This window comes from Diuraphis noxia, unplaced genomic scaffold (assembly GCF_037042655.1).
Source record: "Diuraphis noxia isolate RWA-SAM2 unplaced genomic scaffold, SU_Dnox_SAM2 contig0003, whole genome shotgun sequence".
Classification (NCBI taxonomy): domain Eukaryota; kingdom Metazoa; phylum Arthropoda; class Insecta; order Hemiptera; family Aphididae; genus Diuraphis; species Diuraphis noxia.
In genome coordinates this window covers 37211972-37237379 of record NW_028301713.1, presented here as the reverse complement: position 1 = coordinate 37237379, position 25408 = coordinate 37211972, and the positions used below count along the sequence as shown (strand labels likewise).

General features: G+C 28.9%; 1 protein-coding gene across 2 annotated transcripts; it reads right to left on the bottom strand.

The window, feature by feature from the left end:
- Positions 1 to 1073: 1073 nt before the first annotated feature.
- On the bottom strand, positions 1074 to 24233 carry LOC107165342 (UDP-glycosyltransferase UGT5-like). Of its 2 annotated transcripts, none has more exons than XM_015513526.2 (7): positions 24106 to 24233; positions 18705 to 18907; positions 16797 to 17040; positions 8766 to 9358; positions 7651 to 7873; positions 4654 to 4873; positions 1074 to 1763 (listed from the first exon to the last, which is right to left on the bottom strand). In XM_015513526.2, exons 2-7 carry the CDS (start codon positions 18726 to 18728, stop codon positions 1457 to 1459), a joined length of 1611 nt encoding a protein of 536 aa, XP_015369012.1. In that variant the 5' UTR covers positions 18729 to 18907; positions 24106 to 24233; the 3' UTR covers positions 1074 to 1456. The 2 variants fall into 2 exon arrangements, with proteins under 2 accessions (XP_015369012.1, XP_015369013.1); XM_015513527.2 differs by having other exon boundaries at positions 16800 to 17040.
- Between the last annotated feature and the right edge of the window lie 1175 nt (positions 24234 to 25408).

The window sequence follows — 25408 nt, the reverse complement described above, 5'->3', positions numbered from 1 at the left end:
GACTCATTAATAAGAAGAGTAATAGAGGAAAACCCAGTAGGGAGGAGACCTCTTGGAAGACCGTGGTTAAGGTGGGAGGATTGCGGTAATAGAGACGCTGAAACAATGGAGCCGGAGAGTCATTGGCAGAAAGTAGCAGAGGATAGAAATAGGTGGCAATATTTTTATCTAGAGGTATGGTCTTGAACGAACCAAGAAAGAACTTATTTATACCTTGGCTTGTACCTATAAAATATGTGAAGGGATTAACTAAAAAACGATGAATGTCTATAGTTTTGTTTGCTGTTTTGGTAAAATATTGATAACAAAATATGTATGCAATGTAAACGAACAGATATGGGGTCCACGAATGAGTTATTCACCTAGAGTACATATCACTAGAGTACAACGTAATTGGTTTTTTTAAATACAACTTTCATAACATTACATCTTACATCTACCTGGTACTGACTAGGTATACCTACTCATATTATCAAAAAGTAAAATTGTTTGCTTGTTTTTAATAGCTCAAGAACTACCTACTAAATCTATTTTAAAATTTTTTATACAAAACTACCTAAAGACTGTAAAATTAACACGGGCTGCATTTTATTTAAAAAAAAATTACAGATTCTGGATGACCAGGGTTTGGACTTAAAGCACTTAAAATTATCTAAATAAGTGGTTAAAAAAGCACTTTTAAATTTCATGAATAATTGTAACATGCCATAAGTCTCAATAGCACTCTGCTAGATTTTATATTAAGCGAATGCTATAAGTCTCGAGCCTTGGTATAATGACTAAAGTATATAATTTACGGTAGGAAGACTACAAGTTGTTACATTAGCATACGTAGGTATCAATTTTATGATAATATATAATGGATATGTCAACACATAATATCAGGGGCGTAAGTAAGAGGATTCTTCCCTACACCTAAAAAACACTCTTTATTTTACTGCTAACATTTTATATTTGGTGGCATAGGCTATTGTATGAGGCTTATAAATTTTACTTAAAACATGATACCCAAAAAAAACCAAATTCGTAATTACACCACTGACGCATATAGAAAAAATAAAAACATTGAGATGTATAATGCAATATTAACTTACTGACTTTATTTTACTTTTCGATATTAAAATTTAATGATAATTACATGGACAATAACAAGAGGTAATAACTTAACACTTTGGTTAACAGCTGAACGAATCACTGAAGAGTTACAATAACCTGTATTCGTTCAAACACGTATGTATATGTATATAAAATATAATAAAACTTATATTATATAAATGTATAAACGGTCAATAGAAAATAATATTTCATTAAAAACTTGAACACAAGACGCTGCTACCTACTGCGCGGCGCTGCTCAGCCACATAAATATCATGATATATAACAACATTGATTTTAAATATAATATTATAATATATTATAGTATTTATAATCAATGATAACAGTTTAAAATTTATCTTCATTGTTTCTTCTTATTGAGTTTAGATACTTTTGAAGCGGAGCGTTTGGAGCCGCCAGAGATTTTCTTCAGCAAGTAAGATAAACACTTAAAATTGAGATATGAAACTACAGCCAACGCGGCCATGGTGGCGGCGATCACGTCCAACATGTAGTATTGAAACCAGTAGAGTTGATTGGCGACTGTGCGCAGGTGTGGTGCTCCTCCGTGTCGGACGACAAACTCAATCCAAAAGACGGCCTTGTCTATGGTGGACGTCGGGTTGTCACGCATTATAGACGACGCCTTCGCGACCGCCTCGCCGTATCTACATCAAATTGTCTGTTAAATTAATTTTATAATACTTAACAACATAATGTTAGACATATTTGGTACCTATTTTATATCTGTGTACGAAAGGTTAGGTATTAGGTAAGATATTTGGATCTATATGGTTCATTATTATTATGGGGTCATAGATGTTGTATAGGGCCATATCCATATAGGCCATACAGGTATAATATGTGACTATAAATTATAATAACAGTATTGTGTATATTAATTTAAGGGGCGTAATCTAGGGATCGATTACCACTTCAAGGTTTGACAGGTAAATATTAAATTTGATGCTGAGTACCTACTAAGTACCTTAGTGTACCTACTATTTTCAATAATTATATCTCATTATTTACCAATGCAAGTATCTAATAATATATATATATTACGGGCAATTTGTACATTGCTCTGTCAATGTGTCCTGCCCGGGCAATGTGAACCACGATGTTTTTTTTTTTTGTAATAGTATATAGTATTTAAAAGTTTAATACTATTATTAATTTTATAAAATTATTATTATTTTTTTTTTTTTTTTTTTTTAATTAAATCTTATCATATAATGAATATTTTAAAACAATTATAATAATACCTAATAATAATTGTTAAATAATTTAAGTAATTTATAAGAAATCCAATGATATGAAATTTCACAATAAACTACGAAATTTTTTAAACACGCCGTGTTAAAACTTGTTTTTGTTTGCTATCGTAACCTATTTAAGAATCATACATTCTCTATACGGATATGGCCATATCGGAATGATAAAATTAATAGCTGTCTTGATAAAATCAGTCAACGGTTTATTATGATCTATCATATATAAGTTTGACTAACCTAAATAAAATGATAATATTTGATATTTTTTTTTGTTATTTCATCAAAATATTTGTAATAGTGATATTATTATGATACATGAATATATTTAATTATTGTTTATTCGGTCAATATTATTAGTTGGTAAAAAAAAACATCGTGGTTCACATTACCCGTGCAGGACCACATTGACCGGTATTACACATTGCACGTAACATATAATATATAAGTGTATAAAATATATTGATTCCCTTCACTATCAGTGAACCATGAAATATAAGCATCATAATTCATAATACTTTCAGTGTTAAATATCTTATAGATTATATCGTTCTTTAATTGTTAGATACATTTATTATATTATAATTTAAAAGTTCTGATAGCCTACCTAACTTGATGTCCCTAGGAAATGGAAATGTTATTATGTCGAAATATAGAAACAATGGAAAAATAATTCGTCTAGTCTCCGTTGTGAATGGTGATGAGGCCGCCACACCCGTATTTGTTGTACCAGTCTAACAAATGCGTAACATAGCAAATTTACGCTGGGCAGTTTAAGTTTTACACCGTTAGCTTAAAAATTAGTGTGAATAGTGTTATAGTGAGTTATGAGAATTTTTATTTTACAATTTATTACACGTGCATAACTCACTTAAAATTTAATTATCATAAAAATACTTCTAACAAAACAGAAATAAAGTTCTTACCATCAAGTTTCATAATAAGTCTATTCACTATTTTTTAAGCTAACAGAGTAAAATGTGAACTGCTGAACGCAAATTTGCTATGTTACGCGTTTGTTAGACAGACACAACAAATACGGGTGTAGCGCAATCTTAAGAACAACGACTTATGTTTTGTTTTCGAAAATCTTCAAATTGCTTTGCAAAGGAGTTTTTCATGGATTGAATGACCGACTTAAAATACTCCAAATCAATAATAATACCAGCTATGCTCTCCGTGAAATCTTCGATAATATGGTTTGTGGGAAACCCTGTCTTAGATATGTCATAAATCATTTTTATATGATTCAGACAACTTCTGTCATGGCATAATGTATACCAGGGATGGGCAACTCAAAGTAACTAGCGGGCCACTTTTAAGTACTTTAAAATCTAGCCGGCCGCAGTGCATAGGAAAAAGCAAAAAAAAAAAAAAGGTCCTTTAAATTTACTAACATTTATTTTTTATCTTTATTTATTTATATTTACAATTATTATTTAATGTGATACTTGAGGATAAGGTTTTATATGTTTATATGAAGTAATTTGAAAATGTAGCGCGGACCAGATAAAAAAGGTACGCGGGCCGCCAGTTGCCCATCCCTGATATATACAATAGTGTATATCTAACCTGTTCTTTGGCATATCTGGATAAAGGTATCCATGGAAACAATAACACGTGACCATGAAACCATTAGTCAGTTGTTATAAATATTAGAGGGGTTAAAAGCAAGAACAAAAGTAAACACAGTAATAGTTGCGAAAATTATAGCCTAAAAAAATCAGAACAGTAAATTAATTCCCTATATTAGGTACCTATCTAGGTATTTACATTCTATAAAATAAGCGAAAACTACTCGTTTTGTTGTATTACTATAACGACTAAGCTAACTGTTTTAGCCTCTAATCTATACCACTATATCTTGAGAGATCTGTCCTATAGGCTATCATATCTCATCTATACGAGTATACGACTATTATACATATAATAATCAACAAGTTCTTTGACTGTTACTGTATAGGACAAAATGCGTACCTATTTAAATTCAACTGTTCACTTGATCTCGTACAGTTTGTAGTTGTGTATAAATAGTAGGATAAATATCGTTAAGATCAACATTTTTGGATCACTCACACAAGTGTTTTTGTCAAGAAAAATATCACTGCAGATAACGATTCTTGATCATTAAATAATTATCATGGATTATGACAAATGTCAGTATCTAAAAATGATCGGATACCTACTGCAGTCTGCGGAATAGATTTGAACGATTTATCGCAAATGCGTCCCAAAAGTATTTAAGTACAAATATTATAAATTTTAGCAATAAACAAGCGTTCCTTACCTAGGGTCTCGCAAAATCTGTCGGAGTTTTGATCCAAAAATCTCAGCTGTCAGTTCGAAGTAGGACACGTACAAAGCGAATCCTCTGCTCTCAGCTTCGATTGAATTGTGAGTCTGGTCGCCGAATACCGGTATAGATAACATAGGCACTCCGTGGTAAATGGCCTCGATCAGGCTAAGTATGCCTCCATGCGTAATGAACAGCCGGCAGTTAGGATGGCCTGGAAGAAAATATCTTGGTTTATTAATGTTACAATTTTATAATATATACGATGTACCTATAGCCAAATTAAACTGAAATACAGGTACTATAAAACAAAATATTCTCAAATTAATCTCATTTTTTAATTGCTACTATTTTATATATTTACCTATTCAATCATTGGGCCAATGGCATTGACACAACTAGAGGGGCATATGGGGGCTTAGCCCATAAAATATATTTTAGTTTCCCCTAAATTATTTAAGATTTATTAATAATAAATTAAACATGATATACTGAGAATTGAGATACATCTTATGCAATACCTATGTGAATATGACGTAGAAAATTATTCAAAAATAAATTGTATTAATATAAAATATTATAGTTTATTTTATAATTCCTACATAATTAATAATATTAATAATATTGTTATCTAATAAGTTATGCGGGCATGTAGCAGTGGAATTTTGGTGGTTCACCGTGGTTTCCGTACAGTATACTAAATACTAGTGGTTCTCAACTGGTGTGCCGCGAAAAATGTTTGATATTTGTAATTATGCTGGTAAAAAATATTGAAAACAGTACTTTATTCCATTACGTTTGTATTAAGTGTGCCGTGAAAACTTGTGATGTATAGTCGTAGTGTGCCGTGAACTAAAAAATGTTGAGAACCGCTGCTATACGTATACCAACTCCCAGTATTCCGCTGCAACCATAGACTTATCAATATATGGACTGCTTGTCCTCTACCCTATGCTGTAGGTTGCCAAGTGCCAACATTGTTAGAAAGAGATGGTCTATCCCCGTGTAATAGAAATGGATCTACCTACCTAAGGTGTATGCTTTCTTTTTCTAAAAATGTTGTTATCTTTGTTATTTTACTATTCTTTCTCTCTCTTGCTATTAATGTATTTAAATTGAACCTAAGTTGTATGCTATCTCTTTCTAACAACGTTTGCCCCGGACATCTCACTCTGTTATCAGTCCACTTCTTTATATGTCTATGGCTGCAACCCATACTATAAAAATCGTGTGTGTGCAAACGGATAGTTACTAATAAATGTTAAAAAGAGATTTTCAAAAGAAAACATGAAGTTGGCAAATAGTTTTGATGGCTTTTTAATGTTTGACTATCAAAAAAGCCTTACATTTATAAGCCATTATAAAGTAAATTATTTAATTGGTTTTAAATGAAAAAAGAATGGCAATACTAATTTATTCTTGTATACAATTTATTGAATATCGATGCGGAATATTATTTAAAAACAGAATTATGATTGCAAAAAATCTTTTTAAAAAAAACTACAGACGAATCAAATGTTATAACCTTTGGAAATGTTTGAAATTGTATCATCTAACACATTTCCAAACTTATATAAATTATTGTACATAGCTTATACAATTCCTATTAGTAGTGCTACTTGTGAAAAAGCATTATCTGCTATGTGGCGGGTAAAAAATTGGCTATGTTCAACAATGACTCAGATCTCAGTATGTAAATTATATTTAGTGACCTATGTGACTATATAATAATTTATGTATAACTTACAAGTACATTATTGTTGAATAATATAGTATGGTAATAATATGTTATGCTTATTTTTTTTTATTTTTTTTTAAAGTAATAATTATATTTCGGTTGATGGTGCCATGGTGGGGGCCCGCCCGGGCGCGGGTGTGGGAGGACGAAGCCCCTCATGACTCACATTGGCTAAATTTATTTGTAAGACTTCAGCCACCCTAATATTTTAGTTCTAGTCACACCAACCGCCAAAGGTACGTTTCCAACTTAGATAAATAACATAACTATTAACTTAATATGACGACAAATGATATTCAGAGGTATCCGAATATACCATCTTTAACAAAAACAGCCTGGGCACACCGAGTTAAAAAGTTTAAGTTAAGTTGAAAGTTAGGTTAATTTAACTTATTAACTTTCAGCTTAATCAAACTGCACATATACATTCTGTATACTATTGGTACCTATTTTACAATTATATTCATCAGTACCTAATAATTTAATTCTATATAATATTGAAAAGCTATTGGCTATTTTCTATTTTCTGTGTTCAATAATATTTATGATTTTTATTATTTTAAATTATATTGCTGGATATATATATATATATATAGAGAGAGAGAGATATAGATATTAAAATAAATAATAATATTAACTTAAGTTGTCGTAACAATGTAGGTAACTGAAGTATCTTGTTCACCATAAGTGCGTTAACGAGGGCAGGTATATCGATGAAATAATTTAACAAATAGATACTAATGTTGGTGCTAATTACAAACACTATTTTTGGCTACCTTTAGTCACAAATGGTGCAAATCATTTATTCTTATTTTGCCGTAAATAAATTACCTTTGCTATTTTCGACTACTTTTTACGGTGGTGAAAATTACACATCATGATACTAATTACGATTCCCAAAGGTATCGCTATATAAGTAGTAAGTACTATAGTTTTTAAAGGAGTTGTTATCAGTGGGTGACTCCTATAAGTCCTAAGTCATTCTCATTCATATTATATAATCATATATTTAATATAATTATTCTCAATCATGTGTAATATTGTCGTTTAATATAACACTCAACAATAAGTTTGATAAGAGCCTATTTATACGTATGGGTACCTATATCATACAAACCATCCTAAAATCACAAAACCTAATTTATGATATAGAGAGTCTCATCACTTTCTATAATCAATTGTCTCACCTATACACATTAGTTTATGTTATTCAGGAGCAGTGGATTTATGTTCTGAATTATTTGTACGCATACCCAAAATGTCGTTTTGCGGGAACCATTTTTTGACCATGACGTTTTTCGGTAGGTCAGGCAGCTGATCATCTTCCCATTTCCATAGAACCATTTGCTTCAACTTGGCCAGTTCTGACAACAAGAACGATACAATTTCTCGAGGCATTTTCGATGATTTGACCACCGAACCCAAACTAAAGTAGATCACTCCGTGTTTAGCTGAGTCCAAAATTATTTTTAGATCCTATAAAATAATTACGAAAAATCCTGTAATTAAGGCTGAGTATGTAGGGTATAACTGCGTAAGGTATAATGTATTATATATATATTATTGAACCAGTCTGCCATTGAATACATAACATTTGAAACCTAATTTTCCACATCGAATTTGATGAAATTGAAAGTTATATTTAGATGTAAGTAGCTAGTTGTATTCGTACTTTATACAAAACATTTTAAAACTAACAAAATACATATTTCCTTCAAGTAATAAGAAACTTAGTCAACAGACGTTAAATTTTAATTTAAAAATTGTTGGCATAGATAGGTAAGTTACTTTCAAATTACATGTGGATATTGTCGAAATTTTTGAACCTATTACCTATAACATTTAAAATAGGTAGGAAAAATTGATGAAATTCCGGACGTTTTAATATTAGCATTTATTTAAAACTCATTTACTCTACATCTGGGAATCTTAAAATTGCAAGAATAAAAAAGCAAATTAACTTATGGTTAAGTGTTTAAAGATTAAAATGCAACATTATTAAATTTATTTCACATACTTTTTCTTGTTTCTATATGTAACAATCTTAGATTTAATTTTAACATTATAGTGTACCTATAAATTTGTGTCTATCATTATATAATGTAACTCTCTACCTCCATCACAAATAGCATATGCTTAAGGGAAGTAGATAATTTATTGTAAAATTCAACCTTAATGTTATTATTTACGTGTATTATAAATGTTTTCTTTACAACAAATTCTTTCAGAAAAAAAAAAAAAATACTAAATATATTTAGTAGCCGTGATACTCGCATGTGTTGTCACCGTCTTAAAAATGCGTACCATAATAAATTTACGATAAGCAAATCACGTTTAGCTCCGCTAGTTTAAGTTACGTATTACGTACCATGGGCAGTGGTCCTGCCGGCTTCATGTGCATGCCAGCCACTTGTATATAGCTGGGCACGTACGGCGCAGCTGGCCCGATCAGAGGATGGCTATTTACCAACGTAAGTGATACATTCCGGAGCATCATGTCAAGGTCAGGCCGATCCTCGTGGCCTGCGTACGCAAAATGCTCATCCATGATGGCCCGCTGTTGAGGCATATACAGCAACCTATTAACCCACGTATTGAACAAGGCGGCGACGGCATTCTGCACACGCTGTGGGAACGTCATCGGTGCCACGTAACCGGCTACGAAGTCAGCCATGTACGCTAACCCATACGGGTTGCCATGCCACTGCGACACCCTGGGGTTGGAGGCAAACGGCAGCAGCTGCACCACAGGTACTCCATACTTATGGCCAAGCGTCACGAAACACTCGTGGAAGAAGTTCTCAACCACCACCACATCAAACGTAGACTGGTCACCGAGGACGAAGTCCCTTACCGACTTCTTGTCCACCGCGTTCTTAGTTATCATCGGACCCAGCCATAACTGGACCATGTAAAGCGGAAGTCTGTTAATCAGCGAGTTTCTGTCAAGGAAGTCCATGGCTGCAACAGAACGACATAAAGGTGGTTATAATTTATATTATAATGGCATTCTAATCATATAGATAAATTTTAAAAATAATAACATACCTTATTAGATTATTTATATAGCGTAGGAACCTGTTTTGACCACAGATATATAAAACTAGATAGCCGACTCAATGAATACAATTGAAGTCTAGCATCCATATGCGAACAGGGCAAAATACGATTGATTGACCCATGACATTTTATATTATTCCATGAAATATAATTTAAATATGATTGAAACATGATAATATGGTATGATGATATGATTGCTACTTCTTTAATCGTGGATATAAATTACAAGTTTAAATTATTAATGCCATAAAACATACCCACAGGTGTATAAAAATACTGTTTTATAAATCTGTGATCCTCCTAGATTTTTAGTAAGTTATACATTGTTATATCTTATGTAAATTAATTATTAATTATTTTCCGTATTAGTTAGGTATATAAAAACTATAATAAGATCGTTGGCACTTTTTAGATTTCAATTAAAAAATCCAGAAAGGAATCAACTGTGGATTACTGCTATACGTCAGAAAGGGTTTGTCCCTACTAAAAATAGTTGTATTTGTAGTGAACACTTTGTACAGCTGACTATGACTTAAAACCAGGAGGTAGTTATAAATTGTACTTAAAGGAGACGGCTATTCCATCTATGATTCCTGATCCAAATATTAAGTGCAAAGTCATTCGAATGAGTATTGAAGAAGTTTTGACATCTGCTGAAAACACAGATATATTTGTGGCTGAAGACCATGATTAAAAATCAGATAAAGAAAATAAATCTGAGCTTATTGATAATATTCAAATTTTACCAGATTCCCAATATCAGGAACAGAGTTTGAAGTCTTAGGTGAAAGTCTATACTCACCTATACAAAAAAAGAAAGTAGATACAGAAAATATACTCACAACTTCAGCCAGATTTTAAGTTAAAAGACCATTATTTTCTCCATCACCTAAATGTAAAAACTAAAAAGTAGCCAAAATAGATTCTCCAAATACTGGGAGTTTAAAAAAACTATTAAAAAACTACAACAAGGAATTAGACGGAAAGACAAAAAAATAAAAAATCTTGTTGGTTTATTTGCTTCAATGAGCTCTAAAGGTTTAATTGATAATCAATCTGAACAACTATTAACTGACAGATTTGAAGGAGTATCCAAAGAATTATTTTCATATGAACTTTTAAATAAAGGTAGGAAAGCTACTAGTTTTCGCCACAGTAAAGTAATTAAAGAGTTTGCTATAACGCTAAATTATTATTCTCCAAAAGCGCTTAAATACTGCAGGTAATTTGGGTCGCTTAAAATAAATTATGATATTAAGGCTGGTTTTTAGTGTTTTTACAATACTCTCTATAAAGTGTTGGTTAGCTGTAACCTACACTTTGCGGGACTTTATAAAAATGACCTGAAATGCATGTTACCATCTATCATAATTTTAAAATTGCAAAGTTCTTTTTCTGCTTGCTTATATACATATTGTATAATTAGAAAACAAATAAATTAAATATCATTATTATTTCACATGCTTTTTATGTAATAAGTATAAAAAATGTTAATTTAATATCATGTTTGTAATACTTCATATATTACTTTTAGGATATTTATGAAACTTCCTAGCTCAAAATCAATAAGTAATTGGACATAAAGCATTAATAGAGAACCAGGATTTTTTAAGGAAGTATTCGATGCAATCAAAACTTTGAATTCTGATGATAAAGACTGCTGCCTTAAGCTAGATGCAATGTCTATTCGAAAACAAATTTTATAGGATGAGCGCCTTGGAAAAATGATGGGAAATACAGATCATGGTAATAGTATGGAAGTTGAAGGTACTGATATGGTAGCCAGTGAAGCTTTAGTTTTTATGTTGGTTAGCATAAATGGTCGCTGGAAATTACCTATAGGGTATGTTTTCATTAATAAACTAACTGCTGTAACCCAAGCAGAACTAATTAAGTCAGCATTGACTCACTCTTATAACGCCGGATTAACTGTACACAGTTTAACATGCGATGGTGCGTACATTAATTTTTCTACGCTTAAATTACTTGGCTGTTTGGCAGGGAATAGTTATGATGACATTAAATGCTGGTTTGACCATCCTGTAACAAAATAAAGAGTGTACTACATTCCCGATGCTTGTCATATACTGAAATTGGCACGTAATACATTGGCCAACAATTATGTAATCGAATCAGATGATGGCTTAGTAAAATGGGACCATATAAAAAATATCTTTAAGGTTCAAAAAGAATTAACATTGAAACTTGCAAAAAAATTAGGCAATGCATATCAACTTTCAAAATAATAAAATGAAAGTCAAGTATGCGGTACAGACGTTAAGCTTATCCACGGCAGATACTTTACAGTACTTACAAGAAACTAAATTTCCTAACTTTGAAAATGTAACTGAAACAATAAAATACTGTCGTACAATTGATAGGATTTTTTAATTCCAAAAGTAAATTTTCAAAAAATTTAAATTTCCAATTTTTAGAAACAATATTAATCAATTGGAACAAATTATTGTACCATTAATTGAATATCTGTATTCTTTAAAAATTAAAAACTAACCTTTATTTTTATCCAATAAAAAAACAAATATTCTCGGTTTTGCTTTTGCAGTTAAGTCTATAATTTCACTATCAAAAATATTTTCTCAAAATCAAAAAATTAATTATATTTTGACCTACAAATTTTCCCAAGATCATATTGAACTATTTGGACGTATTCGTCAACGTTTTGGGTCTAACAATAACCCAAATGCTTCACAGTTCAAGACTGCTATCAAACAAATATTAATGAAAAATTCTTTAAAATGTAAATCCAATTTCAACTGCAATACATTCGATGATGATCCAATCAAATCACTCTTTGAAATTAAATGGAGAAAGGCGTCAAATAAAGACAATATTTGTAATCTTGACAACGACGAAACAATTATGAATGAATTTGAGATGGATGCCCAAAGAAATATGCAACTTATGAACATTCATACACATTCAAGTCAAGTAAGAAGCCATGAACAGGATGTTAAAAATAATATATTGTACTATATAGCTGGATATATAATAAGAAAATTGATTTTAGAATGCAACTCTTGTAAAATGGCTCTTTTATCATAAAATAATGAACATGACTAGGTATTGCAAATCTGTATCTTTTTCAAAATTTATAAATCTAAAAAATCAAGGTAGATTAATTTCAGCATCCGTTTCAGTTTTCAAAATAATTCAAGAGGCTGACAAAATGTTTTTTTTTTTAACTGATAATTTGAAATCTTTACATATACCTCTAATCTTGTGTTAAGATAATTTGCATGTATTCTTTAGACAACAAAATTTTCTCAGATTTAAATTGTGATAATGCATTTTTATTAGAAAGACCCCATAAACTAGTTCTTATAACACTTATAACTAAAAAATTTGTGAGACTTAGATTAAAATCATTTTGAAAAATGTATTAAACAGATATTTTGAATCCTGTCAGTAAGATACATAAATTATCCAAACTAATATTATTCTCCAACCAATAAAATAATTGTATTCAAAAAAGTGTAATGAAGAAATACTTACTCATTGTTAACTATTGTTGTGTTGATTATGTGTATTATACCTATGCTTTATAATATTTTAGTATTTATACTTATATTAATTACAAGTAGTTCTCATTGTGGTGGGTGAAACTATGTTGCTAAGAGTTTTAAATTTATAGAATAATAATCAGATCTTCCTAGTTGTATTAATAATATGATTTTGCCATTTCAGGTTAGCATCAGTTATAGTAATGCCTAGATATTTTAATTTTTGGACTGGATAAAATATAGTAGTGAAATTACATCTGTCATTAGTCATAGCAATCACAGTATTTATATTAAATTCATTACAGTTTTTTTGATGAGGCTTATGATAATATTTATTGATACTAAAGTTTATAAAGCAAGTTTTTGTTAAATTAAGTTTACTCACTTTAAAATTAAAATATAATAAAAAGCCTAAAAGATACCCTAGAGAATAATCATAGCTTTAAATTGTACAAGAAGTTAATTCACTCAAATTTTTTAACGAACGGTGATAAACGTGATCGGCTGATCGTAAAATTTGTGATGTACACACTTGTAAAACGGAAAAAACAAATATCCGTGCAACGACTGGAACGTCCTCTTAATCGGACTGATTCAGAATTTTTTTTTGAATTTTCGCACATTGTTTTTAAAAAATCATGGAGTAATTAAATATTTCATGGATTAATCAATCGTATTTTGCCCTGTTCGCATATGGCTGTCAGGCTTTATAGGTCTTATGAGACACAGAGTCGGCTATCTAGTTGTTTTATATATCTGTGGTTCTGACGTATTTTTAGATTATTTTTATTGAAGTGTATACATAATACAGTTATGAATGACTATTGACTACAGTATAATGATTATTGATTACCATTCTGTATAACTATTGGTTAACGATAAACTCTTCATAATTATAATATTATTCATCATCATTTCATTATTCTTATATATAAAATTCTCCGATCACAGTATTTGTTATTGAACTCCTCCAAACTGGCTTGAAGCTTGATTATACATTAACGTCTATAATACTTTTTTTATTATAGCTAGGATATAGGTAGTTTAATATTTTTAGAAAAGTAAATATTGACACTAAATTTTGAAATCAAAATACTCTAAATTCAAGAAATTTCAAATTGCGTATTAAACTATTAACGAATTGTAAATTAAAAGATAAATTTTAACTACATTAATTATTTATACCATATTTATAAATAAACTAAAATTATAAAAATTATAATTAACTAAAACGGTTTGTCATTGATCGTTAAAATTCTCCAGCCTAATGCCCTAATTGATGTAGGTACGTATACCTGTTTAATATAACTTTTTTTATACCGGCACAATATATGTATATACTATACAGGCAGTACCCGAAATTCGGCGCAATTGACGAACACCGGAAAAAATATTTATAAAACATTTCTTTTATGCATTATACTGTTGCAATTTTTTCTGACTACCTATATTAGTTAACGTCAAATAAAAGTATCGAATTTTATACGAATCAATGATTATATAGGCGTAGAGGATTGTTCATTTGTGATATTAAAACAAATTTTATAGAAAACCTCTCACGTGCTAAGTTTGTAAAATAATAGAATTCCGTTAATTTTTTATTATCTAAAATAGTAAAATGAGATAACTTTTCACAGATCGGATTAAAGTCTGATTATGAAAATTATAATTATAGAAGCTAAATAATTATGCACAATATTTTTTATTTTCCAAAGTACCTATATTTCTAGCTCTATTTAAAGTAAAAAAGTAATTCATGCTTTGTTCCTACCTAAAAATGTTCTCACTTTTCAAATTAAAATTAAAATATAAAAATTTTACATACCAATGAGGTGAAAGTTTTTCCAGCGGTCATTTTTTTTGATTAAATACACTGTATTTTAACCTCCCCTAAATAGGTATCGGGTTGTAGATTAGTGAAAAATTATTATAATTAAGGTAGCGACTAAAATGTAAAATTATAATTTTCAAATTAATAATTTAAAATTATCAAAGCTGAAATTATTGATAAAAAGAAAGTAAAAATGTTCTTCAAAGCAATCTGCCACTTGAAAAAGTCATCAACTTAACTTTAATATGTAAAATAGTTGTATAGAAAAAATATGTCTACAGGAAAAAATATTGCTAACCATCCAAAATAAAACGAAATTATTGACATATTTTCTAAATTAAATAATAGTCAATAGGAAGGTAAAAAATACATTTTTATATTGTGTTATACTATATTTATTGAATTATTTTATCAATATTATTACCTATATGGCTATATTAAGTCTAAGTATCTATTAGACATGATTATATGTTATTAATTAATTTACTCTTCCATAAATTATATTATTATTTACTGCTGGAAATACAGGGTATACTATATTTTTATGTGTATTTTCACACTTACCTATTTAATATTTATAAAGGGGCAACTGTCGTTAGTAATATTTTAGGCCCCACAATTTTACTCTGTTCTGAGCCTTAACTAATCAGGACAGGACGACACTGATTAAAAAACATTCATATAGTTATCATGTTTATACATTATACATGGACTCGATTACAAACTAAACCAAATGTATGATTTTACCCTATCAACTCAATAACAGACTATTCGATTGATTTTACAACAATCTCAGAGATTGTATTTAGAAATATCACATCACAAAAGAGTAATTTAAAACTCGTTAAAAAAATATAGTAAGTGATAAATCCAATTCGCAACTCGTGGTTGCCCACTAAGTCGAAATATTTAATCTAAGTAATTACACATACTAACGCCAATTCGCACTTGAACTGAGCTACATAAAATCCAAGATGCATCTACATGGCTGTAAACTATAAACTATGTAGTTCTATATTTATATCTTTTTTCCCAGTTGGGTTTTACAGCTAATATTATTATAATTTACAATACCTTCTGGATGACAAATACAAGATAATTGAATATTTGTTAACTGAATTAGGTATAAATATATCAAAGTTTTATATACAGTGTGTTCAGTGTGTTCACGCTAAGAAGTACTACTAAATATTTCAGTTCGATTACCTTGTATTGAAATGGGGTTTTCGCTGAATGGCAGATAGTACTTAAATACAATTTTTAGATAAATTTCAAATGTTTAACACTTTCGATACGCAGATGCGCGATACAACTTACTTTTTTAAATGGTAACACCAACTTTTTTTACATACTCGGATAGAGTATTTCTTTCTAAATGATTTATATTTAAATGTTTTTTTCTAATTTCAAAATTGGCATATGAAATTTCACGATGAAATGTAATATTTACGAGTAATTTGTTTTTGACGAAATTTAAACTAAATTCAAGTTATTGTTACTTATTAGTATCTAATATTGTAAAATATCTGTTTGCACACAAATAAGATATAAATAAACACTATTTTATCATAATTTGCTATAATTTTTTTCATCCATTCTTCTAAAATAAAATATCTAATTAAATTGAATTAAACCTACGTCAAAAACGAATTACTCGTAAATATTGAATTTCATATGCAAATTTTGTAATTAGAAATCCTTTAGAAAAAAATTCTCTATCTGAATATGTCAAAAAAGTTTGTGTTACCTACCATTTAAAAAAAGTAAGTTGAATCGCGCATGCGCGTATAGAAAGTGTTAAACATTTGAAATTTATCTAAACATGTGTATTTAAATTTTTAAATAGTATCTATACCATTCAGCGAAAACCCCATTTCAATACAATGCAATCGAACTGAAATATTTAGTGGTACTTCTTAGCGTGAACACACACTGTATATATATTTAACTATATATTATAAGTACATAAAAAATATTTAAATACAACTACCTGCTACATTCTCGGTGATTTCCACTTTGACGTGAGTGTATTTCGGCAATGGCGTCCCACCAGAACCAAGCCCGAATGGTGAGACTAGTGTCACGTTGTGTCCTCTGGTCACTAACGTCTCTAGCAAAGGTTTGAACCCGATAAAATGGCTTTTGGTCTCGGTTGGTAAAAACACCAAAATGTTGTACGGACGTGTGATATTCGGCAATCCGCAGCAACAGCACACTGCGATCATTAACGTCTTGAAAGAAAGAAAAAATGTACAAAATTTTATCTAAGAGGTAAAGTGAAATAAATAGGTAGGTATTCGTTTAGTATGTGGCATATTAATCGATCATAATTGAGTTTAATAGTTGATATACCAAGACGATTGTCTATATAATATTATGTACCAAACACGTACGGCCGTACCGATTTATTAAAAGGGAAGATACATTTTTAAAAATATTTATTATAAAAATAATTTTTGTAATTGAGTGATATACAAATAGTGTATTGATGAACATTTTTTTTTTTAAATACAATAATTTTTTATAACAAGTTTGTTTTATGATACCTTTAGAATAATCTTGACATATCTACGTGATAGTATACCTACTCAATATTCATAAATTGTATTTACTGATATTTTTTTTTTTACTAACTTTTACATCAACAAAATATTTAATCTTGGATTATTTTATATTTGTATTACTTAAATATTAATTAGATAATATAAGATAATTTTATGATTTTTAATTTGACTAAAAATACTAAGGGAATATCCAACATAATGGTAAGTCACATACTAAACAAATACCAATAAATAACATTGTTATTTGCGATATTCTCTATCAATAAATTATTCCTCAATAATCTGTACTATACCTAATGATTTGTATGTAGAATATAATGCGTAATATTAAAGTATTTTATGCTACAGCTAGGTACTTTGAAGATTTGATTATTGTAAATTAATAGATGCAACATGTTATTTCTTATTTGGACATTGGACATAATATGATGACATATTTTAATTTAATTTTCTTGTTTTTTTTTTTATTATTATTATTAAATAAAGTTTTACTGACGTAAGTCATCTTAACTTATTGTTGATTAAATTACATTTTTTTTTTACATCTGGACAATAGATAACAATTAGAATAATATTAGTAATAAGATATCAGCAATTTTCTTGTTCTATAACTGAAACATGAAAATATCATTTTGTAATTCTTTGAATTATTAAAACGCGGGTAGAAGGTTGTACTTTTTAGTAGGTACAATATGTATATTACAATGTGACATGAATAAAATTTAGAGTAAGCAAAGTTAATTCGATAATTAATTTGAAAAATTAAATGAAACGTAAATTATAATTATACGCAAATCCACCATATTAATATCCAAATACCTATGTATAATAATATTTATACCAGTTATTGAATTAAAGTCTTATATAATAAATAATATTATATAATATAATATTATTATGTGATAATGACATAATGGTATACTGTATACAGTATTAGTGTATTACAGTAACCAATATTCGCTTAATAAATACTTTTGTTACACTTTAAATTTGAAAACATAATAATATACTTTTAACCAATGGTTCCTAAACATTTAAATTCAATGTTTCGGAAGTGTTAAAAAAATCGTGATAATTGCAAAAATATTTATCATTTATTAACACTAAATTATATAAGTATTAAATAACAAAAAATACGAACAAAAGTAAAAATTATAAATACGAGTATATACCGAATAGGTATATTTTATAACATTCATAAATCATAATGATTTTCTTCCTCGATATTTTTGTTATTTTAGGAAAGATTTTTTTTTATCTGACGATCGCATAATGTCGTAATGGATATGATGTATACGTCTTGTATTCACGTCTAAAATTTATATACTCACGACCAGCAGTAAACGATAATCCATTTTTAATGTTCCGATCGGTAAACGAAATGAACAACGGAAATATTTGACAGAGGAGAACGCAGCCTATCGGTTGTGATCACGGCGTTAAACTGATGGACTGACGGACGAGTCGTACCTCGTACCTATACTTGATAAGTGATAACTGATGAGTGTCGGCGGCGTATGATCAGGTCGAAGGTCTATAATATAATATTATTGTTAGTTATAAAAAAGTGAGCAAAACTATGTTGTAAAAAATTTCGAAAAAACAATAACTGATTATCGACTAGATAAGTATTGATTGCTCGTTGAAAATAAAGACATTTTACAATACAGCTAGCCGCTGGTTTACAAAACCTAATAAATCAAAAAGTCAAGATGAATCTACCAACTTCAGTTTAAATAAAATATAATTCAGTAAATTCACAAAATAAAAAAAAAGTAGAAAATAAAATTGGAAATTGAATTGAAAACAATATATTTGAATATTTTTTTTTTTTATTTTCACAATAATATATACAATCTATACAATTGGTGCACAATAAGCATATAATAATATATTATAAGAAGCCACCCACTAGTGGCACTTATTGACTGGGAGTTGTTTAATTATCTAAATAAATATAGATATTTGAATATAAATAACAAAATAGCAACTTTATTATAATAAACTTATAAATAAAATAATAATAGTACATTTATAGTACCCATAAGGCTATAATATTGTAACAGTAATATTTATATCAATCGTATACCTAATACCTAGGTACCTATATAATACGTATAAATATAAAATGTCATCCAAATAATATAAACTTAAAATGAATGTGACTATTTATATGCTAAACCCTTTATATTAAATTTTATTTAGTGGAATTTTGTACTCAATTGTTAAAATCTAGATGTTCTAATAATAAATGTTATGAATATATTATTAAAGTATATGATTATTTTATCAATAAGTAACCATTACAAAAATATATTATTAGATTAACAATAAGTTTGTTGACTTGTTGTAAAATATAAAATATAAAATAATTCAAATTATTTAATGTCAAAATAGTTCAGATAAACCTATAAATTGTATAATAATCTATATCACAGGCATGCACAGGGGTATGCAGGGTTATGTAGCTGCTACCCTGAAGCTCTTTAAGAGGCATAAATCGACTCTGGAAAATTGAAACATCCAGTTATCAGTTATCAACTACCAAGTATTTGCGGAATACATACTTAAATACTTTTTGTATTTTTTATGGTATTTGCTACAATATTTTTTTTAAATTTATTAAACAGTAGATATTTCAATATTTGTCTATTGTGTATAATATATATTATCAGAATTTTACATGCTTAAAATACCTTTCAGGGTGCGCCATTGTCAACCTTCTACATACCCCCCAAAAAAAGCCTACGCACACCCAGGGGCGCATCAAGGGGGGGGGGCAAAAGGAGCAGATGCTCCAGGCGGCAGGGGCGTCCAAATATTTAAGGGCGGCAAAAAAAAGTCGATAATGTTGTTTGTAATATAATAAAAAAAAAATATTTAGTAGAATAAATATTAATTATTTTAGTTTAAGAATTTACGATGTCAATTGTCGGAATATTTATATAATATCGTAATGGAATCTAATATTAGGTACTTATTAATTGGGAGAGAACGCTGTTTTTAGACCTTGTTTTCTTAATACCTAGTATTTGACGTATTAATCGTACTATTTTTATTTTAATCACTATTCACTATATATATATATAGACATGTTATAACCGCCGGGACACGGAGCTACCCGCATTCGATATTTCATGTACCATTGTACCTACTACTGCAATACTGCAAATCTGTAGCTTGTTGTTCGATTATAATATTCAATATTGTTAAAACTTTTATCGTTATAATAATAATATCATAGTCTTGATAGACGAGTAGAGTAGTGAGTAGTTGACGATCTCGACAGACGACAGTGTAGTCAGTGTAGTGAATAGTGATGACGTACTGTTACGTTTATTAATCACATGTTATACTAATAAACTGTACGATCAAAATATTTTTAAAATGCCTAATAACATAAAACGTAAAAGGTTAATCGGTTCCCAATATAGACGAATATCTAAAGAAAAAAAAGAACGTGAAGAACAATTGATCAAAAAAACGGAGAAATTAGAAAACTATTTTAAGTTAAAGGTAAGTGTATATTTTATAACTATTGTTTCAATTGTATTTTTACAAAGTAACTGATTATTTAATTATATAAATATAATACTGCCAATTGGTCTCAATTGGAACGCTTTTTAAAGTTTTTTAATAATTTCTAAAATTAAATTAGTATATATAGGTATTATTGTATATTTTCAAAAAAAGATTTAACAATAAACGGTTTATTCCAAAAACTATCCAACTCCCCTTTGGCATTAACTTTTCCAAATGTTTTAATTGTCTTAAGAATATATGCATGTATGCCATGTTCTAATGCAAGTGGTGAGCGATCATTTTCTGTCCTTAAAAGAATTAAAAATTACCTACGATCAACACTTTCACAAGACAAAACTTCTTCCTTGACGCTATTATGTATTGAAAATGATATTCTTAGAAATATAGAATGGTCTGATATTATTCAAACATTTTTATCTGTAAAAATTCGCAAGAAAAACTTTAAATAAAGCAAACAATAATAATAATAATAATTTAAAGACATGATGTATTTATTTGTGTATTTTAATTTCCTATCATATTTTGTATCTATACTATATATTTATACAAGAAATCACAAAAGTTTTGAACTTTGTAAATTTTTAGGATAAGTAATGTTATTGTTATATAATATTTAAAATTTTAAACATAGTATACCTATTTCCTTGGTCGTTTATCATTACAATAATTCATAGCTAGGTATAGAATATACCAGATACCAAGATACAAGAGTTTGAAATTAATAATGATATGTAGACATGTAGTATATGTAATAATGTATTAATATGTATAAATTGTATCTGGTTCATGTGTTTAAATATATAGTATAAGACAATAGGAAGAGTAGATGACTAATTATTAGGTAAGCATAAAGTGTTTTGTAAGTATTAATGTTTGTTCGAGCGTAGCGAGAAAATTTTTTTTTGGTTATTTACTTGTAAAAAAAGGCGTATACTGAATTAGAGGCGTCATATTTATGTTTGCTCCCCCATACATTGTCCCTTAATACGGCCCTGCGCACACCTATGGGCTATGATTTACATAATTCGAATATTTTGAAGTCATTAAAACATAAAAATGTTTAGTTTTGTTATAATTTTAAAAATTTTACAAATTTTTATAGTTTTGGATTTTATATAAGTTGGTAGATGTTATTAATTTTGGTACATGGTATATCAAAGTAAAATTGTATGACATAATATTATAAGAATATTGTCAGACCAATGATAAGTTCGACTGAGTACAGTAATATACCATGCAATATATTGTGTGATGCATAGAATCATTAGAAAAATATTCTAAATTCTATTTTCATTGGTCTTAATTTTGTATAAAACAAATGTTTAATTATAATAATATCATACAATATTGTTTCCACCTAAAAATAAAAACTAAGTTTTTGTTTATATGTATTTTAAAATTAGTAGGTATTATATTTATTAACATTATATATATATTTATTATAATATTTTATTATTATGCACTATTAAAAAAAGAGATATCGGTAATTGCCACCGCAACCCTCCATCGCATTAAAACTTCGTTATGATTAATCGACCTATTATATCAGTCGTCGGCCGTCGCCCAGTACGCTCACTCACCCACGCTCAAGACGAGTATAACATTTATTATTATTATTTTAGACTTAATCATTATATTTTTTTGTTATATTTTGAATATTATAATAATATGCTTCTAAATACATATATTATCGCAGATAGTATCGTACGAATCGCCAAATCACCAGTGCGCATAAATGTTTATGTTTATACTGTTTTGTACAATAGGCATACACTTGTAAATTATTATTTTTTTAAAGTAAATTGTATTTTTTGTCGTAATTATATTGTGGACACGAGCTACCATTTTAATTAATATTAAACAATTGTACGTGAATCGCCAATTTATTATTTAGGTACCTTATAAAGATATATATGCTTCGACCGTGCGCGAGTTGCAACGGTCACTTTAATTATTATATTATTTTAATACATTGCTACATACATTGCTAAATAGTAAATATACTTAAATTCGGTTGGTGTGGTGATTAGTGTAATAGCACAAGAAGTATTTCGGTGAAAGGTGACCATGGCGGTCTTAATATGACGGTAATAATTATTACACGTTTGGCGTTCCGGCCCGTACAAATATCGTGTGACTATTATTTTCATATGTTAGCAGTGGTGTAGCCAGGAATTGTGTATGGGGGGGGGGGGGCTAAGTCTCACAAAAAAATACAAAAAATACAAATACAATATTTTTTTTATTTACACTATTAATCATTTACAATTATAATAATTCTTTCAAAGCGTCTTTATATTTTACCATAGGATATTTAACTAATTTTCCAAGTTTCTATAAAAAGAAATGATATGATTCATAAAATATAACATTTATGATTCATATTATGGTGGTATAAGTTAGAGCAGAAAATTACTTGTTGGCCTACACCACCTCCAGAAAATGAAATACAACACAATATTTACAGTAAGCTCCTACTTTATATTTACTATATGCTAGCCATGGGAACAATAATGTCAAATATTTATGTAAAAACCTTCTTTTTTGCAGGGCTTGAAACCGATTTCAAAACCGGTTTCAGAAATCGGTATAAACCGTTAAAAAACCGAAACCGAAAAAAATTGGATATACCGGTATTGTAATCTAAAACCGAAACCGTAAAAATTTGGATACCGGTATTAAAGTCAAAACCGAAATCGGAGAAAATTGGAAACCGTTATCATCACATCTCAATTTTTTTAATTTTTATATTTTAAATAATGCTTTTTTTAATTAACGTAAATTATTTAAAAATGTACGTAAATACGTAAATCGAATTGATACACCCATGGGATCATGATTAAAATATTGATAACCATTTAATTATTTGAAAAATTAATATAGTTGTTTTATTATAAATTTTAATAGGTAGTGATGAATAATAAATAATATTAATTATTTATCGGTAGCACATTTGACAGACGAAGGTCCGTATATGTGTCTTTAAAAAATTGAAATATTGGCTTTGGTGTAAAACAATGTGGTAATAATATATAATTTCTTATTTCCTTACTATAACACTAATTACTATTTATCTATCTATCTGTGTATCTCGGTTTTTCTCCTATTTTACGAGTTATTTATTCATTAAAATATAATTATTAAATTAAATTTACCAAAATGATACATTTAGAACTAGTATATTGTTACCTCATTGTAGACTCTCAGATTAATATACACTTGAAATCATAAAATAGCAAGGCTGTACGACCGATGTCAACGTGTGTTCAATCATAAATGAGTTGCATATTATTAAATATTATCAAAACAACAAATCGATCGCGGTGCGAACGCGATTTGACTGCTCGGATGCTCGGAGACCATCAGTCAGTTCGCGTTCGCGCCGCGAACAAATTTAGATCGCCGACCGCGATCTCGCAGAGGAAACCAACGCTTTAGCTTATAATATGGTCGAAGGACACAAGCACACGCGCTGTTGTATTTTGTACATAGCCGCGGATATAAAAATGTTGTTGGCCTCGAACGAAGACCGCAATTCAAACGTGTTGATTTAAAAACAAAATATGGGTTATTAGTGATGACTAATGAACTAAAATATAAACTGTATTTAACTGTAACATAATCCAGCTGGTTTAGGCGTGTGTGTAGTGTGTACCCGCATCAGCAGGTTGGTATTTAATACAAATTCAGATCCAACATATTATGGAAATGAAGAAGAGCTAAGAGATCATTTTTCGTTGAAGCTCCAAAATGTTGTATTTGATAAGGCTTACACTTAAAATTGACTGTATAAGTTATTATTAAATAATATAAATATGCTTGCGCATGAAATTAGCTGGATTTCGAAAAGCATGATAACTGATATTATTGTGTATACTGGTATGGTTTATGTGTATTGACTGTTAAGTTTTCAAAAAAATCGAGAAAAACAAAAAAAAAATGACAGAAAAACGGGAATTTTTACGCAAAACCAGTTTTCGACCAAATCAATTTTTTTATATGATGGCTGTAATTCAAAAACTAATCACTGTAAATACTTGAAATTTTCACCAAATGTTTATGTTAGTGTTATCTATATAGTATATACAGTTTAATTTTCAAAATTATTTGACTTTTTTGAGATATTTATAGACCACTGAAATTTTTGATTTTTATGAGAATTTTTTTTGAAGTGTCGGTAAAAAAATTTTAGATGACCAAAAATACTTTAAAATTGAATACAAGGTTACTTATGAGTTGTTCTTATTGTAGCTAAAAAAAATTAAAAATCGTTAGTCACAATTTTTTTTATAAGCTTTTATAGTTCAAATTTTTACGAAATCTGTCGAAAACGCAAAAATTTGCAAGTAATTTTGAAGTTGAAAAATCATAAAATTATTTGTGTTTATAACTAAGGATTAAAAATACAACACTAAGTTTTCCATAAGTTTTCCTTCAAGTAGCTATAGAGAAACTCGAAGCATCATTATAGGAAAAATTTTAAGTGCGTTTG